General features: G+C 35.9%; 1 protein-coding gene and 1 long non-coding RNA gene across 3 annotated transcripts in view; one reads left to right on the forward strand and one right to left on the reverse strand.

The window, feature by feature from the left end:
- The window catches only part of LOC128211443 (zinc transporter ZIP11-like), a 42,096-nt gene that overhangs the window by 19,806 nt on the left and 801 nt on the right, over positions 1–21,489 (reverse strand). For both annotated transcript variants that reach the window (XM_052916251.1, XM_052916247.1), the window contains exons 2-8: positions 19,202–19,240; positions 18,782–18,949; positions 17,700–17,814; positions 17,178–17,333; positions 16,418–16,487; positions 5,188–5,286; positions 3,966–4,124 (exon numbers count right to left, since the gene is read on the reverse strand). In XM_052916251.1, the coding sequence (XP_052772211.1) occupies positions 3,966–4,124; positions 5,188–5,286; positions 16,418–16,487; positions 17,178–17,333; positions 17,700–17,814; positions 18,782–18,949; positions 19,202–19,240 (806 nt within the window). The remainder of the gene's footprint in view (positions 1–3,965; positions 4,125–5,187; positions 5,287–16,417; positions 16,488–17,177; positions 17,334–17,699; positions 17,815–18,781; positions 18,950–19,201; positions 19,241–21,489) is intronic.
- On the forward strand, positions 11,508–12,675 carry LOC128211454 (uncharacterized). Its single transcript, XR_008257291.1, has 3 exons — positions 11,508–11,625; positions 12,001–12,109; positions 12,548–12,675. It is a non-coding gene; the product is annotated as an uncharacterized LOC128211454 (long non-coding RNA).

The raw sequence follows: 21,489 nt of genomic DNA on the forward strand, positions 1-21,489 counted from the left end.
TAATATTCCTTATAGCCTAGCAAGAACTCTAGACTTCTACAAAAATGTTATATTCCCTATAGCCATATAGGATGTTGGTAGTATAATTATAATCATCAGCACTATGTAGCTGTACGAGATCTATATGATCTGCTGACATGCAACGAGACCCAGTTTTTTTGCAGTTATAATCCTGGCACAAGATACAGGCTCATGCTTCAGTTATCATCCTAAGTAAAATACTGCACTTTGATGGCATGTAACATGCAAATCACATCACATGATAGGCAGTAGTAAACCAGAAAACATTCCAACCAGAATGAAAAAAACAAGAACTCCAGCGCTTATCATAGTTTTTACTGGAAAAAGGGGGAAAACATGACTATATTTAGCCATGCTCTTAACATGTACATTTTGTCACTAATAATGTGTACAATTTTCATGTGATATCCTTAAACCGTTATTAATTGAGTTATGACCAAGCATAATTTTTTTCATGACTTCTAAACTATCAAGGGGCAAAACTTAACAAATTTTGAAGCCAGAGGATTGGGTTCCTGCATACTATACCTGGTGCCATGTGTACAAAATTTCATGTAGATAACTTGAATCGCAAAGATAAAGCTTTTGAAAGATCTTTTCACGAAGTGGCATAACTCTGCAGTTCTTTAAGACAGAGTGATAGGCTTTAATAAGGGATGCAGACGAATATTCAAATATTCTCTAAAACCTTTGGTATTCGAATGTCAAAATCAGTATTCGAATATTCGATTTTCTGTTTTTGAATAAAAAGGGATAATATTTTGCCTACAACTCTGTCGTTGTATATAAAGTTTGTTTGTCTTGTTTTTACAAGAATTGGCCCATAATTCCAGAGGTATGAATGTGATGACAACACACTTTACACGTGTCATATGTCATTTAGGGACATATCGTCTGGTACTACAAAAGTATCCGTAATTTTACAATAACTGGCTATTAGAAAAGTGACATAAAAAAATTCAATTAATTTTGGTAAATTTAAATGCCTTTGCCAATTAGGGATTTAAGGAATCGGCCTTCACACCAATGTGTTGTCATGGCTGCAAATACAGCTGTGCAATATAGCTCGAATCGTCATGATATGAATGACATGTGCCACAATAATGTCATTACTAATGTATTTGCTTTAAACTTTTTTCCATGTTTTGCTACAATATGTGCACTAGGATATATTTCCTCTATTGATGTACAATAGATGAGGCAAAATCCACATAATATTATTATGTTTTCGTTTTTATCAATTTACTAGTTCCCAAGTTGGTTTGGTTTTTCCATAGTTATATTTAGTAGAGGTCAATCCAAGAACTAGGCTGCTCATCCTATGGAAAGACCCTCCATTTGTGCATAACGCCATTTGACCAGGAATCAATCTATTTTCACATTGTTTACAAATACAATGGCAGTGAAATTGAAATTATTCGATTTTGTTTTTTGTTGTTCATAATGGATTGCTATTGTCTTCCTGAAAATGGGGAATTTCAGAGGGGAAATCAGGGCCCGCCACGCATATTGGCTACGACAAAGAATGGTTAAAATGCCCAGGCTATTGATTTAGCTAATTATAATAATAGTTTACTACAATTACTAAAAGATGTATTTTGGTAATCAAATATTTGAATCTTCGATCAAAAGAATTACTTAATATTTGAATATCAATTTTGCCACTCGTTTGCATCTCTGGCTCTAATACAAATAATGCATACCGTATATTTACAAGTAATTTGTATACCAAGTTTCATTCAAATATCTAGAAACTTTGTTGAGTTATGGCCAAGCTCAAAATTTTTGCATGACTTTTTAAGACTATCAAGGGGAATAACTTGACATTTTTTTTTAACCCTGAGTTATTGCCTTTGGTATACATATGCATATCATTTCTGGCAAAATGTGAGCCAAGTATCATTTGAATATGTTGACAAATTTTAAGTGAAGATGAAAGGCTCTGACACAGACAACGCCTAGTAGTGTCTTTAAAAAAAAAAAAAAGGTATACATATTAAAACAACAAAAAGTGATTTAAAGTAAGCTAAATTGACTCCTGTTTTAAAATATCCCACCTATAACAACATCATTTAAATTTGTTTATTTCCCTAAAATTTTGGGTTTCATATATGGCTTACTTCAGAGAACTGCTGACCACATAATAAACTGATGCCATATAGATTTTAATATTGTGTATGATAAAAAAATGTTTAACATTTCTAATGCAGACACATTATATCTTCCCTCATTTGAAGAACACTAAAAAGGGTTATGCTTTCAACTGTAAAATTTCCCTATTTCGTCATATTTCACGACGCAAATCTTCCCAAAATGTCTATTCTTTTTACTAAATTGGGCAGGAAAAGCCCTGACTTATGAAAAATATAAGGTGAAAAATTCTTCCTGTAAATTTTAGTTTAAAGCATTTATCATGTATCACAAAATTTATATGCAAGATAATGTAGTAGTAACAATGATTAAAATTCAAAACAGGGCATACACTGATATAGTATACATTCATCATGTAAATAGCCTAGTGTTTCAAATGACTGTCAGATTTCAAAGTGACTTTGAAGTGCCAGGCTGAGCCAGCCATACATGCACTCTACATTCAGTAAGCAGATAAAACACTTCACCTGGGGATACCTGAATAAGGAATTCAGCTGGAATGTGACCCACTTTCACGGCTATACAACACTAATGTTAAGATTTTGTGCACTGGTGACACAGTGTTCTAGTGAAATATACCCAAGGGAGACAACCACAAGAAGGAAAAATCAGAAAACCTGTTAGTAGAGATATAGATGAGATAGAGAGGTATTTCCCTTATAAAGATAAATGCTATTGAAAGTAACATGATATTATTCTTAGGGATATGAACAAACGATAAATTTTCCTGTGCTAAATTTACCTGTGTTCAAAGTGAAAGAAGAAAATCTTTCATTGAAATAAAAAAATATATTTTTAAAAAGATTTGTTTGTCAATCTGACAATACTAGGAATAGTGTTTTATTCTGAAAACTAACATATAAACATTTCAAAAAGAGAAAATCAAACTAATTCAAAAGCTGTTACGTCATACTCGATTACCTTGATTTTCTGGTTATGTCAAACTTCTATCCTAGTCCAAAATTCATTCCTTCCTGAACAATTGGTAAGTGCCAATAATTAAAGTTATATTTATTTACGCAATTAATGAACAGACATTTATTTCTCAGGGACGAGTCATGAAAGAGTGATTTCATTTTTATTTTTAAAATATGGAAATTTTATAGATGTGAGTACGACACTGCTCTGGTCTATCAGAGAAGGGCCCAGTATAAATTCAAAATTACAGCCCATTTTAAACCATTGTACGCGTAAATAGCTTGAATGTATTTTTTTTAATGTACCATAATCGTTAATGTGCTAATTCGATCTTCATTATATCATGTATGTGCTTGTCTGATATTGGTTTTAGTGTTATCAATAAACGTAAATGTTATAAAATTGAATCAAAGAAATTCAATGTTTATTTTCAAAAATAAGTTTGCTATTTTCACGACAGAAAACTATTACAAGAATGGTGAATGGCCGATGTAAATATCAGGGAGAAGTTTTTGGATGTAAATGTGTTGGGTTTGGTGTAATATTTTTTTATTTTGAGTATTTCCGGTTCTGACGACATCGACTGAACCTAAATCAGAATATTAACAAGGTTTTCTATCACAATTCATCCTACAATACATTCTTTGTTGATTTTAACGACCCTTCTACATAATAAGTATCAAAATAAAGTTGAATTGCTTAGTTAATTTGCTACAATTTAACATGCCAACAAATTATGACCCATACAGAATATTTGATTTTATATACGATATGTCATCACAATAGTTTGTTCATAAATAATTTAATTATTATGTCATTTTAGCATATTGTTAATGGCGTTCCCTTCTGCACAAAAACTATCTAGTGTAGCGTACCATGTTTGAGCTTCGGGTATGATGTCATCAACAACTACGTAGATCATGGCCCCAGCAGCGAATGCGAGGGCATATGGCAGGATGGGTTCCGCTATCACCACAGCAACTGCTCCAAACAGACCAGCTATTGGTTCCACTATACCACTCAGCTGACCATACCTGCCATGAAACATACAACAGCTGTAGTAGAGCTATCAAAGGAATGACAGGAGTGACACATAAACACACATGCCACCTGGACACAGGAATGACACATACACACACACACACGCCACCTGGACACAGGAGTGACACATACACACACACGCCACCTGGACACATAAATGGTCAACTATTTTCTATAAAAAGGAGCAAGAACTTTGTCAAAATATAACTCCCGTCAAGTTAAATTTGTAGTTACTGTATTTTATAGTGTCAAACACATGTACCAAAAAGTATTTAAATCTATCGTTCCTGTCATAAGTTATCATCTGGACACAAAATTTGGCAAATAACAAGTTAGAAAGGGCCATAACTCTGTCATAAATGAGTAGTTTGTATACAAATACGTAGGGCAATAACTTTGTTAAAAGTTGACAGTTTGTTACCAAAGTCAAACTAGACCTTTATTGCATATTTAAACAGTCATGTGCATAAAATATAATTTGATACCCTGGTGCAATAACTCAATAACTGAATATAGAAATAGCAGATGTTGAGTTCTTGCACTAAGGTGACATATAATTAAAATCTGTTGAACCTTTCATGAGTAACGCAACTCATCATGTGGACAAACCAACCTACTGACTGACCAACAAGCTCACTCCTATATACTAGCATATACAAGCATGCGCTAACAATGTCACAGTCTTTGTTTTTCTCAATCTACCTCACTAAATTTTACCCTTTAACATATCTTTTTAGCTTTTTAGTAAATTTATAACTTATCTTGAATATTGCTTTTAAAATGCATTACTGTATGTGACTTTCAATCAAACATACAAATATCTAACCTGAAATATTTTTTCAACTCATATTCTATTAATAAGGTCTTTAAGAATCTTTCAAAATTACTGAGAAAATTACTAACAGATAAAGCGCTTCCTAACACTGATATTGTCTGGTGAATATAAAAGCCAAATCAACAACTCACTTCATTACTCAAACGAGAGTTTTAGCATAAAGTGTTACAAAATGAATTAGGGTACTCTCTCCAGAGTGCTGCCGTGGTTGCAACACTAACCAGAAGCATTTAAATGTTGACATGCCCGATCCCTTTAGTGGTAAGCTCACAGCAAGCCCTTCAGGGAAATTCTGTATACCGATGCCGATTGCCAAATTCCTGAAATAAACAAAGGTTTCCTACATTAGTTCTCAGACAGCAATTAATAATGTTCCTACAAAAGTGTATCTTGTCCATATGCATTAGAGTGTCTATCAACCACTATTTGAATATTTACCAAATATGAAGAGCCACGTCCTCGGCACTGCATGCCGCTGCAAAAGGCTACTTGCCAAAGAAATATCAGATAATCAATATGGCTTTCACTACAGATACTGCTATGCCTCTGATGGAACTGAATTTTCAGCATTTCATAAACAAAATAATGCTGGCTTCACTTTGACAATGATAGGCACATACTTTGATATAATGCTAGCTACACTCTGGCAAAGATAGGCACCAACATTGATATACTCTTGACAATAATAGGTACCTACATTGATAAACATGATTGGTACACTATGACAATGATGAACACCTTTTTTGATATAATGCTGGCTACATTCTGACAATGATTAGACACCTACATTGATATTATACTAGCTTCACTCTGACAATGATGGGCTTCTATGTTGATATAATGCTGGCTACACTCTGACAATGATAACACCTACATTGATATAATGCTAGCTTCACTCTGACAATTACGGCACCTATGTTGATATCATTCTGGGTAGTCTGACAATAATAGGCACCTAAATTGATAAACTCTGACAATGATAACACCTACATTGATATAATGCTAGCTTCACTCTGACAATTACGGCACCTATGTTGATATCATGCTGGGTAGTCTGACAATAATAGGCACCTATATTGATAAACTCTGACAATGATGTGCACCTACATTGATATAATGCTGGCTACACTCTGACAATGATGTGCACCTACATTGATATAATTCTGGCTACATTCTGACAAGCCCATGTTGACAAACTCTGTCAAGGATGGGCACCTACATTGATATAATGCTGGCTACACTCTGACAATGATAGGCACCTACATTGTTTTCAATGCTGGCTACATTCTGACAAGCCCATGTTGACAAACTCTGTCAAAGATGGGCACCTACATTGATATAATGCTGGCTTCACTCTGACAATAATAGGCACCTACATTGTTTTCAATGCTGGCTACATTCTGACAAGCCCATGTTGACAAACTCTGTCAAGGATGGGCACCTACATTGATATAATGCTGGCTACACTCTGACAATGATAGGCACCTACATTGTTTTCAATGCTGGCTACATTCTGACAAGCCCATGTTGACAAACTCTGACAAGGACGGGCACCTATGTTGATATAATGCTGGTTACATATTGACAATGATAAGAACCTACATTGATATAATGCTGGCAACACTTTGACAATGATAGGCACCTATGTTGATAAACATACTGGCTAAACTCTGACAATGATGGGCAAGAACGTTGATACACATGCTGGCTAGCCTCTGACAATGATGGGCAAGAAATGTTGATACACATGCTGGCTAGACTCTGACAATGATGGGCAAGAACGTTGATACACATACTGGCTAGACTCTGACAATGATGGGCAAGAATGTTGATACACATGCTGGCTAGACTCTGACAATGATGGGCAAGAACGATGATACACATACTGGCTAGACTCTGACAATGATGGGCAAGAACGTTGATACACATGCTGGCTAGACTCTGACAATGATGGGCAAGAACGTTGATACACATGCTGGCTAGACTCTGACAATGATGGGCAAGAACGTTGATACACATGCTGGCTAGACTCTGACAATGATGGGCAAGAACGTTGATACACATACTGGCTAGACTCTGACAATGATGGGCAAGAACGTTGATACACATGCTGGCTAGACTCTGACAATGATGGGCAAGAACGTTGATACACATGCTGGCTAGACTCTGGCAATGATTGGCACCAATGTTGATATAATGCTGGCTACACTCTGACAATGATAAGCACCTACATTGATATAATGCTGGCTACACTCTTGACAATGAGAGGCACCTACAAAATGCTGCATATAGTCTGACAATGATATGCACTTACATTAATATGATGCTGGCTACACTCTGACGATGACAGGCACCTACTTTATATAATGCTGACTACACTCTGACAATGAGAGGCACCTACAAAATGCTGAATATAGTCTGACAATGATAGGCAACTACATTGACATAATGCTGGATACATCTGACATTGATGGCCACCTACTTTGATATAACAGTGGCTAGACTCTGACAATGGTAGGCATATACTTTGATTAAATGCTGGCTACACTACAAAAATGATAGGCACCAACATTGAAAAACATTCTGGCTTCACTCTGACAATGATAGGCAGATAAATTGATATAATGCTGGCTACACTGTGACAATGTTAGACACCTACATTGATTAACAAACTGTACATTCTTCTAAATCTAGAACAAACTTAAACTATTAAACATTATTAATGTACTTATGTTTAAATGAAATCAATACAGATTGTCACTTTTGTTTTTTTTCTTTCAAAAATAATGAAAAATATTGATTAAAGGCTTCATGCAATGGCCAGTGTACAAGACAGCTAGGCCCTTATAAACACATCTTACTAACAATATGACCAAGTTATCAAACAATGGTCATATGGTTTCATATTGTTTGGAGCATCGACACAAATACTCATCCTTAAGTAATCCATATTTAAGCAAAACTTTAATCCTTATTATGTACCTACCGGTATATTTACTGCTGATGATCAGACAGCAAATATAACTTATTGTATGAAAAGTGTAGGGATGCAAACGAATATTCGAATATTTGATCAAACGTTTGGTTTCAAAGGTGAAATCAGGGAGCGGGAACAGGGCACAACAAAGACGGGTAAAAAGGCCCTGGATATTACTAAAGAGGATAAAATGGTTAACTGCAACATCCAAAAGATTTGTTTTTGTTATCGAATATTCGAATATATGATTGAAAGAATTACCGAATATCAATTTTGCCATTCGTTTGCATCTCTAGAAAAAGGAAATGTTATGTACATGAGGTTCAATCAAGTTCTTATGAACTACTGTAATCATATTAGACACAAAATAGACATTTGCTATGACCTAATGAGTTATTCGCATCAATGAAAGTCAGTATTGAAATGATAATAGTCATTGGAGGAGCCACGATACCCCAAGAGCGTACCACAGTATACTGCAATACAGAGCAACTCAGGTACCGCCATACATACCACAGTATATTGCTTCTTTAAAAGTACAGTAATATAATGGAATATGATTTTTTGGCACTTTAATTTAAATGCAAACTGCTGTAACAGAACAAATATCAAAATAAGACAGATCAGTTTTGACTAAAAACAGGACTAGAAACAACAAAAAGTAAACAGTGAAAACACTCAAATGAAGTAACAGAAATGACTCAAATATAGGAAAGTAAACTATAGTTTTAACAGAATGTGATTAATTATAGCCACACACAAACAGGTGTTAGGATGCCAGAATCTGACCTTGTATGACAAAGATATGTACCAGACACAAACTATCATTTGAAATGCTTACAAAGCAAAGCATACTAAGTTCAGAAGTTTGCTTCGACCTTGATCTCGAAGTGGGGACATGGTTCTTGTGTCATACTATGATGGTCACATCTGCCAAATAATTCTAAAATCCAACACATCAAAGATATGGACAGGACACAGACTGTTATCAGAAAAAGCTTATATAGCAAAACATACTGAATCCAGAAGGTTACAGTGAACTTAACCTTGAAGGTAGGGACAAAGGTCCATAAGGGCAACAAATCGTCATACTATTGTCATTACTCTGCTAAATACTTTTAAAATACCTAACATGAATGAGAAAGATATGGACCCGGCACAAACTATTATCAGTAAGACTTATATAGTAAAACAAACTAAGTTCAGAATGTTGCTGTGACCTTCACCTTGAAAGTAGAGACACAGGTCTGGTGCGCAACACATCCTCATACTAAGGTGGTCACTTCTGCAAAATACTTTTGAAAGCGAACCATGAATGAAAAAGATATGGACCAGTCAAAAACAGGACCGACCGACTTACACATACTAAGTTCAGATGGTTGCTGTGAACTTGACCTGGAAGGTAAGGACACGGGTCTTGAGTGTGATACATCCGAATGCTATGGTGATCACTTCTGCCAAAACTTTTTAAAATCCAACCAGGAATGAGAAATATGTGGACCGGACAAAAACAGGGCAGACTGACTGACCAATGAACTGATGTACCAACATTTCTTGTTCATGTGGCTAAAGAATAAATTTAAAAGTGTATTTTTATGTGATGTTTTCAATAGAAAAACATGACCAAATAAGGTGTCCAAACTCAAATGGACCCCCCCCCCACCCCCTCCCTCATTTTGCCCAGATGAACATAAATGGCAATGCATTTGATTCCTATATAGCCCTCATTCTGCTTTGTGAAGAGGGGTTTGAAGACTCAATGAAAACACTCAAATACAGGAATGTAAATGACTATAATGCTGAAATTGATCTGAGGTTTCACATTATTTTTTTCATTTTTTGCATCAGTGTTGCATTTTCTGCAGACATCAATGGTTTCATCATTTTGTTATGTTTTCAAGTCATGCTTTTGTCTAAAATGTTCACATATCAGATTCATTGTTGTTGTTTTCTGATATGTGATTTTTCTGTGGCCATGTTATTTACATTCAGTTCCATTTTGTTGAACGGTTTGTTACATGCAATGACCAATAACTGACAATGCTTGCATGACCAGAAATAAAACCTCATGGATCAATGTTTTCGACTGGAAATGTTTCTTTCGAGCAAACAATGAAAAGACCAAAAATATGGCTAATTTATTTGAACATGAAAATACCACAAAATACCAATCCACTGATTTTATACTGCTGTACATTATAACATAGCTTCATATAAATAACACTAAAAGTCAACAAAATTTTTTTTGTCTGTTGTTTACATAACATTTCCTTCAAGATTAGTTTTTGATGCTTTTTTATTAATAAGAAAATTAATTACTCTGTTATTCGATTTTCTCAAATCAAGGTCATATTCTATAATAATTTTACTGAATCTAAGTACTGTCAAGCACAGAAGTTTTGAATAGACAGCAAAAAATTTAGTTACCCGGTCAAAACCTCTCGCCATATATCATTAGGCCAAATAAAAAAAATGTCTTGTTTCTGGTCACCCGACCGACCCTACTTTTTACCCCCCGACCGTTTTTTTTTTATAGCGTAAAGACCGTTTTTTATAATTAGCGTAAAGTGAGCCGGGATTCCCGGTCCCGGCGCCGAAGAGTAAACCGCGCTATTCGTGACGTGTTTTTTATACGGCCGTGTCGAAGATGGCTGGCCCTGCGCAGACGACGTCTGTTACGCATTTGATAGCCATAAAAATAGACAAATGTTCGCACTTCGACGGTTGTAGTGTCATTAAAGTTGTCCATTCGCAAACAACAATAAAAAGTCTTTTCATCGATTTACATGGCGAGCGAGAAAATGTCCGACTTGAAGCTAAATGTTCGGTAAGTTGTATGGTTGTTTAGATATCGTAAAAGGGCCATCGTAAAACAAATAATGCCTCGACCGAGAATGACAGTTTTGGCACCGACATTTTCGTAATTCAAAAGACTATCTATACACATATACAAGGTTTATTTGAATCGGACGAATTAAGGCAAAATAATGCCGACGAAGCGTGAATCATTATGCTGAGTGAATGGATTTAAATACTTCGTCTCTCTCAAATACCGAACGTCATATTAAAACGTTTCATTTTTGGACCTTCGTTTTTAATGTTTTAAAGGATTAAAATTAATTTTCTGTATGAAGAACCATTGACATTACACTTAGTTAGATGCCCGATACTATAATTAAAGCAGATAGAAGAATGAAGGGGCGATCTCTTATCTGGGTTATTTGATCAGTTTGCTTTTAATAAATAAAGTAGGAACTGTGGTCATTTAGATAAAAAGAGCTCCAGATATAAAACATATTTTGTGTTTTCATGATAAATATTTTCTTTGTGTATCCATCAAATCCTATCTTGTAACACCCGGCTTTTTGAGGCAATACTAGTCCTGCTCACATAGAAGATAGGGTTTGCTGGATAAATATAAAAGAGATTTATGTGAAGCTCTGCATATATTTATTTTTTTACAGACCGATGTACGGCCAGATTCTGAATTATACGAGATTGATCCAGATCTAACAATTGGTGACCTAAAGGGGTTCTATCCTGTCAAATCACTGAAACTGCAATGTGTAACTGCAACACCAGATGAAACGAGCAGTACCAAAGGGGTACCAATAGCCACCACTTTGAATGCCTTCAATATTCTTCTGGCTGGCACGAAGGTTCATCCTGTTAAGAAAACCTGGTATTAAAACTTTTTAAATATATATTTAAAAAAGTACAAATGAAATGTTGTGAATCTGTGGTTAAAGTTAAGGCCTAATATCTCAACAATTAAAGTAAGCTCTAGTATATTGCCAGTCAGACTTGTGCACATTCTGAACTAATATATATTAATCGGTCAATAAGCTGTGAATGCAAAATGTTTAAATATGAGGTCCCTGATTTTATTCTCAGAAATAATGACTTTAGAAAACTGATTTATATATAAAAGGGCGATATTATAAAAGTGTTTCAACACTAAAAAACAACAATAAAAATGCATTAGTTTTGCAGTTTAATCCCTTGAATTTTGAAATTTATATATAAGATTTGCAAACCTATTTATTTATTTGTACAGTCACAACAGAAAAGATGAACTTTACAATGACGTTGTAGAGATGTGTGTGTCAAGAGACCTTAAACTACACAAAAGCGCTGTCAAAGATGAAGGCTCATACATCATCCAGGTAAATCATCAAATTTTATTTTGTACTTACTAAGTGTCAACACATCTAAATATATTCATACATGCATGGTCTGTCAGATCATGATCTGCAACACTCTTTGTTAATTTGTAATACATTTAAAGCAAATAGTTTATTTCAGGATCACATTGTACCTACCCTTGGGCTCACCCATTATTTGATCTCATAAATATGTCTTTGCAAAGAGAGAAGACCCAAATCAGATAAAGCCATAGGACCCATCTGATCAGGACTTTAAAACTGTTGGCTTATTTAAAGAATATTTAGTATAGATATCAGTCCTAACTCCTTGCTATTTGTAATATTGAGATGCCTGGCTATAAAAAAAATGCCCAGAGTAAATGTTCATAGTGGGCGGAGTTCTTAAATAAATGATATGAAAAAGGTAAAAGGTTAATCATTATCTATGCTCTATTGCAGGTATTGACCAACGCTTTATGGTATATCACCAACCAGCATCAGACCATAAATGATACGTCATTACGCTTCAAAGATGTTGTTCCTGTGCCCGAGCCATTTGAGAAGTTCCAAGGTTACAACGAATTCAAGAGGAAGAAGTTGAAAGCCCAACCATTGACCCAAGATGGTCTACACTCACATTCAGAAGCTTTGTTTAGCCTCTTAAACAGACCAATATTTTCAAGTAGCTGGTTTGAGTTTAAGGCTGATGTAGAAACGTTAGCTACTTGTCTTTGTAGATACAAGGAATATCTTCAGAAACAGCTGACTTCTCAATCTGAAAGGCAGTCTGCTGACCACCCTCCTAGAACAGTAGGGTCTGATATTTCAATCGAACATCGTGCCAAATCTGTATTTGTTAAGGAAAAATATCTTGTATTTGATCAAGCTGTTGCCCAGTGCCCAGATACTAATGTTCCCATTTTCTTTGATGAAAAAACACACTTGTCAACACCGTTTCAAAAGAACCAACAGAGAGCTAGATTCTTTGCAGAAATGTCCCTGTCTGTCGACATTGATTTGTACAAGTATTGTCCCGGGGGGAGTTCTGTGTCTGTAGTGTTTGTTGCTAAAACAATCAAAAATCGTTCTTCTGAAGAGTCTTTAGTAGACCCTATTCGAGTAGTGTCACAAGTCCAAAATAAGCTCCCAGAGTTTCACACAAGATATCAAAAAAGATATTTCAAACAGAAATTGAGCAATATAGCAACTCTCAAACCAAGTGTGGTTGACTTCATATATAAAGAGTTGGCCCTTGATGCAAGTCAGGTAAGTAACCCAGAAATGGAACAGAGGCTGCGGCTTATTGCCCTTGGTGAAACGGGACTGATTGCAGACCTCAGGGATATGAATTTTGGCAGACCATCAGACAAGTTTGATGATTTTTTTACTGTTCTAAATGAAGTAGTTGAGTCATACACTGCAGTTGATGATCGCCGGCACAGTGGCCTTCACCTTAGTCAGTGGATCAATCTGGAAGAGATGATTGTTGAGGCAGCCGACAAGTGTCCTGAGGGAACGCTTGTCCCTTCAAAAAGTCTGGTAAGGTTACAGTTCCAGCCACGAAATCCATATGCACATGCAGCACTGAACTTCACTAGTAAAATACCTGTTCAGTACAAAATCCAAAGGAGGCAGTTAAGATTAGCTCACCAGGACCAGCACTTTTGTGCTGCAATGTACAAGTACATGAAGAGTAAAGCCATAGAGCTTGGTAAGTATGGCATGCTTGTTTGTTCAGATGACAAGGCCAAGGTGCCTGTTGGCAATCCTGGATTACCCATTTCCACCGGTGTGAGAGGCAAACAAACCATTACCCCTGCATCAATGGAAAATGTAGCCGCTGATCATGATATGCACTGCAGTAGTCTAACACCATCCGTGTATTTAGTCAATGATGTTCCTGACAGTACTGACAAGTCGTTTGTGTCTGGCACTGTGCATGTAGTAGTCAATGATTCAGTTTTCCAGACATCTAGTGCTTTTCGTCATTCTGCATTGTTGACAAAAGTACTGTCACAAGGTCCAACGCCTAAGGTGCTTTTGAGATACACAGACGGTGGCACTGACCAAAGGAACAATTTGGTAAGTGTTCAGTGTGCCAACATTGGTCTTTTCAGCAAGCTGGATCTGGACATGTTGATATTGGCCAGATGTGCACCAGGCAACAGCTGGTGCAACCCAGCAGAACGCATAATGAGCATTCTCAACTTGGGTTTGCAAAACTGTGCCCTGGAGCGAGCTGATGATGACGGGGTGTTCAAAAGCTGTAGCAGCATGAACAGCATAAGAGAGTTGGTAGGTAAAAAGCCAGAACTCAAAGACAAATGGGTCTCTTCAGTCGAGCCTATTCAAAGGGTTGTACAAAATAGATTCTCAAGACTGTCACTGAAGGGCAACTCATTTAAAGTAGAGGATCCCGTAAGTGATGATGACATTGACTTGTTCAAGAGACATCTAGCAGGTATGTTCCCTGATCTTGATTTGAGCAAACTTCAGAAAAAACACACCCAGTCAGTAGAATCCTTTCAAACATGGCTTGACCAACACACTCGACAAAGACAATACTCTTTCCAAATTCGAAAGTGTGGGGATCCTGCCTGTTGTACAGCAGTAAGTACACCTCAGGAACTTCTTGAATGGCTACCAGATCCTGTTTTTCGAGATGAAAGTAAGGAACATTACAAGTCATATGCCGAAGTAAAGGGGCAGGATACAAACGACCATGACAGGCCAAGTTATACCGCACCCACAGCTAAAGGTAAGTGTAACGTTGTAGGGGTTACAGCTCTTAAAAAGAATTCAGCCACAGCTTTCTCAAAGACGGATGTCGATGCCTCGATATTCACAGCACAAAATGCAAGGTACTCTGTAGAGTGTGTAGAGTGTACAAAGCCTAGAGTTCTATATGCTAAAAGCAAGCTCACGGAAAGGCAGCAAATGCAGCTTATTACTTTGCTTTCAGAGGATGAATATACATGTGGCTCATTCATTACTGTGCCCAATAGCTCTCTACACAACAAAGTCCATGTCAGGCTTGGTATTACATGTGAGACTTCAGTAGAGCTTGCATTCTACAGATCAGATTTTGCCAAGGCTGATCTGTGTTGCTTTTGTGCATCAGATAATGCAAAAGTTGATGCAGAGTTGAAAAAGCGATTCAAAACTGTGCTGCCTACCTGTGAAACTTGCATTGAGAAGGGACTCGAACCAATTCATGCCCGTCCATTTGGTGCCAAAAAGTAATGACGTGTTTACAGTAGAACTCAATACTTAACCGTGCATACTAAGTAGTAAACTTTACCCTTTACCTCAGAAACCCTTTGGCATGCCTTTGCACACAGAGTAGACCCTGATAAGACATCTCAATGAGCTGTCTGATCAGGGTCAAATCTGTTTGCTTAACATAGTATGTTACAGATCTAAGTTTTCACTGTTTTGGCTATGAATGCATATATATATATATATATATATATATATATATATATACCTTGATAAATTGGTCTATGGGGTTGGGACATGGGGAAGTCTTGAATGAATAATGAACAGGTGAAAATGTTTATAGATTTATTCATATAAACACATGTCATTTTATTATTATTTTCATATATATGTGTGTGTGTGTGTGTGTGTAAATATGATCAGAACAAAGACATCATTTTTTATAAAACCTGTGAAAAAAATATTTAGATAAATATCTGACTCAAAATTTTCATTAAACATAAAAAAATATACAGCTAAAGGTTATCACAGACATAGTTTTATGCATTGCATAAACCACTGAATCTAATAAAATGATATTTTGTCTCTGTGATGTTTAAATACCCAGTATTACGGTTTCTTCCATCCATGTTTATATTTGTTTTCTGACAAAGAATGACAATTGTTTCTTGAGATTATTTCAAATTCTAGTCTTGGACTTGTTGCTTCTTGTCATGTAATAGTGCTGTTGTTGTTCTGTTAAACTAATAAATACATAAATATGGTTATAAACTTGTGTCCAGTTTCCTTTAAGCCATATTTGATGATGTTGTATTGGCAGACAATATTTCATCATTTTTCAAACGCTATACTATTTCATTCCAAAGGTTTGAATAAAAAAAAAAAAAAAAAAAAAAAAAAAAAACCTACCTACCGACCCTGTTTTTTTTGAGGCATGTGACCAGAAACAAGACATTTTTTTTTTTTGGCCTTAAGCTCATAGTATTTTCAATAAATGACTATAAAACATTTTTTATACATCATGTGGTATGCAAAGAGCAACAAGCAAGATTTAGAACGCTGTGTGAAATTGGGCTGGTTATCTCCCACAAAGAAATGTGCATTTCTTACCTTGCATTTTCAAAAGTGGCTGCGGGAGATTTCCCAATAGCACCAAACCCCACCCCTACTGCCAGGCCCTCTGAAGTTATATGAAATTATGCACTGTCCTTGAAATATTCAACAAACGTTAATAATGCAAATAATTGTTTTTATATTTATAGGTTTTCAATAAACTGAAGAACTTCAGCCTTCGTTGAGAGATTCAGTTTCAGCTCTATTTTTTTTTAATAACAGTGACCATTAAAACACCTCCATTAACTCTTCCTACATACCATGTTTGGACACAATATGTCAAATCTAACGAAAGTTTTTCAATTTAAGCTGTTTTCCCTTTTTTAGTAACAGTGACCTTGACTTTGACCCTAGGGGCCCCAAATGCGATCCCATGAAAGGTCGCCATAAACTCTTTCTATAAACCAAGTTTGGTCGCAATATGTCAACCTATTCAGTACCAGCCATTTTTCTATTTTAGTAACAGTGACCTTGCTCTTGACTCTAGTAGCCCAAAATGCAACCCTATGAAAGATCTCCATAAACTCTCTCTATTTACCAAGTTTGGTCGCTATATTTCAAACTTAAATAAATTTACCAATGCCATAAGTAAACTTAAAGATGCCCTTTCACCCAAACAATGTGGTACCTTTTTCTAAAAACCAGGTTTTACTTTCTGAAAACCTGGTTTATTATATAATAACACTTAGTAGTTTCAGTTAAAGCATAAAATTTTAAAATTGATAACAAGATATAAATGCCGGAAGTGCTGAAATACCAGGGATGTTATGTATTGTGATGGCGATGATGAGGAGGAGTATTCTCCTCCAGCTCACTGAAGGTGTATTGCCTGGCATGGACTGGTCGCCCAGGGATGGGGATACAGGCTGGTCACCACCCCGCCGTCGCTGAAGACCCCCTGATGACTTGTAACCTGAGGGGCAGGTCAAGTTATAAGTTGAACAAGTAAATCTAAAATTTATAAAATTCAAGAACCTTAATATCTGGTGCAAACATTAATATATCGCCTCAAATTGCATTCCTTTTATAAGTAATGACATCAGTGAACTGATATTACTACAGCCCCCCATTTTTTTAAACAATTTCAAGTCTTTTATAAAAGCATGGAGCTAAGCACAACTATATTTTTGTAAAGCTATGGGCCTCACTGTCTAATTATTCTGTTATATTCTTTGAAGGAAGCTGGTTGACAAGACAATTATGATAAAATAATATTTATTTTGTAAAATGAAGATTAAATACCGAAATTAAACAGAGAAAGTTAAGTTAGTATTCCTACCATCCTCATACTGGTGTTCTGGTATCTGTATGGTGGAGTCTAGCGTGTGTCCATCCTTGTACTGTTTCTGGTTCGAGTCGAGGGACAGAGCTAGGCTCGTAGTGCTGTCAGCACCCTGAAAGTGACACAACACAAATGCATGTTTATTGCTGTTTGGAAATAAGTTACACCATAGCATTCCTCTTACACTAGCATTGAATGGTTTAATTATTTTGAATTTAATTTTCAAACTTCAAGTTTGCCCGATATTGTAAGTGTAGCACCTTACAACAAAATAACTCTTGTCACAGGAATGACGAATACCCCTGAATGCACAGGAATGGCAAACTTTTTTTGAAAAGAGGCTGTTGTACACTGCATTTCTACTTATCATGCTTGACCAAAGTATGTTGAATTATTAAAATAAATTGAGTAATTTCAATGATATGCTGCTGAAAAGAAAAAGTTACATAGGGCAATAACTATGTAATTAGCTGAAATAAAATTATGCCTTATATGTCTTTTCTTGTACACTGCACTTTCTCTCAATGTGCATAACCATTGTATGAAGTTCCATCTCTGAGTTAACAGGTTTGCTCTTAGCAAGAAAAAGTAACAAAGGGCAATAACTCTGTAATTATCTAAAATAGAGTTATGGTTCTTTTCACTACACTTCCTCACATAACATTCTATCATCGTACGAAGTTTAATTAAATTATATCCATTAATTTTCAAGTTATCCTCCGGTATATTGCTATGGACTGACTGACCGTCCATCCACAGGGTGACTCAAATACATCCCCTTTGTTTGTCGAGGTTATAAATATATGTTTTCACAAGTCATTACATCTTGACTTTTCTTACCTTTGTTTTCCTGTTGGAAATACACTGCCACTCCATGTTCACAAATAGAAAACATAAAATAAGTACAAGTGTGTGGATGTCATTCCCAACTTCTGTTAGATCATTGTGGCAAATTGCATCATAATAATTTTCAGGTCAGTTGTCAGTTTTGAGTATGGCACTTTTCTTCCTATAGATACATTATAGTAGTAGAATTTTCACATGACACAGACAATTTGGAGCACAAAAGTAACTATTACCAGTAAGGGCATGAAGAAATCAGCACCGTACACAAACACAGCCCCAAGGGTGAAACCAATGGCAACAGGAATAAACGCCCATTGACCTTCGGCACCATAACTCCCTGATCTCTCTGCCATCTCTATAGCTGGGGCCAACAGTGACCAATAGGAGGCTGCCATCATTACCTGCAAAATATATATATATATATATATACATAAGTACTACAAATTACCGATAACTTTACCTGAATTCATGATAAAAAATTACCACGATGAAAATAGTATCTATCTACAAGCATGTTGTCCTATTGAAAATCAGTTTGCATTGAATTTTCTTTGATTTAATAGCATTCCTTTTCTAATTCGATGTACTTTGTGACAAACACACACACACAATTTCTCATTTCAGAAATTTGGTATCCACAGTAAGTAACTTACCCCTGCTGCAAATCCCAAGCTGCCATCAAGAATTTTTCGCTGAAAATAAAGTAAATAAGAAAAATTCAAACAATAACATCACATTTATTGAGCAGACTTAAGAAAACAAAAAAGTGTAGGTTGCAAAATGTTCTAAGGGGTCGGAGCTTGGTCCCGAATTTTTTTGCTTCTATTTTCATATAAAATATACCTACGCTGCATCGAAACCTAATTATGTCGAAGAGTCAAGCAATATTCTCGGTCCCAAGTACACAAATCATGCACAAAACCTTATGGCTCCCTCGAGGTAATAATTTCACACTTTTTCCCTAACGCGTGTTCCAAAATAAACAAACAATTGCTAGGTATTAAAATTTTCTCAAGTTGTAAAAATTGCAGTGACAGTTGAAAGGCAATTGATAAGGTGTGAAAAACCGTTTAACATTGTTAATGCATGACCGATATTAGTTGATATGGGCATTTTAGTAGAAAATTATGAGAAGTAAATGACGAGAAGTTAATTGTGAGAAATGTAAATGAGTAATAAAAATATGAATAGACACTACCATATAGATCCAACATCGGAATCTCTGAAAAGAATTTCTTTTTGTCACTTTGCTTTGCAATATGGCCATTTTGTAAAAAAAAATCGATTTATTGATATTTATTTTACATTTTATGACTAGTATACATATAGTAAACGACAGCCTTTGAACATATGAGTGATTTCCACAATGCAACACATAATTGGTGTCTTAGTAAACAGACTACTTCATACTTGAAATACACTGAAATATATTTTATAACAGACTGGAGATTGGTATCAATTCTGAGAACGTTACCCTGGTGGGGATTGAAGCAACGTCCTCTTTGGTGATGACAATGAAAGCAGACACCTTCAAACCTAAAATTTCAGTCAGACCTGACAGAGTTGTCAGACCTATCATTATATGGTTAATAGAGCTGCTATTTAAAAAAATAACAAGTCTCCATGTTCTAACTGTTCTTCGCAGTATATAATTCATAATAATGCATTTAAAAAGTTCAATATGTATTCCTATGTATGTAATATTGATACAAGTGAATAATAATAAACATGTTGTTTTTGTTATTTAACCATGTACCAGAAAATGACCTTCGAGATGTCCAATTATATTTGGCCCGGCATTCGAACATTCATTTTGACCACACAGATGGGAACAATCTGAATGTCGTGTATTTCCGCTTCAGTTTCTGTTAAATTGGCAAGTTGCAATGTCTTTTTTACGGTTGAGCATCATACAATGCAATGTCCCACTGCCCGGATGCCGTGTAATATGATGTATATACGCAAGATAACCAAAAAAACATTGTACTTTTCGGCTCAAGAGTGTACAAAATTAGATTTAGGAATTATGGAAGTTTTTTTAAAAATACTGATGGAAAACCAAATCATGTTTTTGTCCAAATTTCAATCAGACAGTTAGTCTGATCAGCATGGACCTTCAAGATTTTACCAGGAATATAAATTTGAAGGCAAAAACAATAATAACTTGTATAATTGAACATTGCAATGAAAATCTAAAGGAACACTTTGTCCCAATTGTTTCCCTCAAGAACCAGCCCCAATTTCAGTTAAACTTAACAGTCGCTCCCGATAGTAATAGATGTTCAAAACAAGATTCTTCTAATACCTAAACATCTAAACGGGTTGGTGAAAAAATAGGGAGTATTTTGAAAAACATTGTAATTGTATTTAGAGAAATATCTGATGCTTGAAATAGATCATAAAATGTTATATATTCATGATTTGCAATGTAACTCATAAACTGTAAAAGTATTTAATTTGCACTGTAACGTGCGACCGTGAAACAAACAAACACCAGATAGCCGAGCTTTCTGGCGTCACGAAACAAACACCAACAGATCCCTTCAGGGAAATGCATGCTCGACCCTGAAGGGGTCCACTCGTATTTATATACACAAATTCTCTATTAACACAGAGCCCGGGCTTTGCTAATTTGCATATTACCAACCAAGTTAACATCCGTTTTGAACGTACTTCCGTTTATAACGCACATCCGCCGCCTACAAGCGGACCGTTACATTACTTTCCCCTCCGAGAAGACTCGTCCCGAGTCTTAGACTGGGAATCTTATAGGTAAGGCAACTCTGTTCTGGCAGTTGTCATTATCCCACTGCTGCCACCATTTGTAACGTGCGACCATGAAACAAACAAACACCAGATAGCCAAGCTTTCTGGTGTAATGAAACAAACACCAACAGATCCCTTCACGGAAAAGCATGCTCGACCCTGAAGGGGTCCACTC

The sequence above is a fragment of the Mya arenaria genome, chromosome 2, assembly GCF_026914265.1.
Source record: "Mya arenaria isolate MELC-2E11 chromosome 2, ASM2691426v1".
In the NCBI taxonomy this organism is placed as follows: domain Eukaryota; kingdom Metazoa; phylum Mollusca; class Bivalvia; order Myida; family Myidae; genus Mya; species Mya arenaria.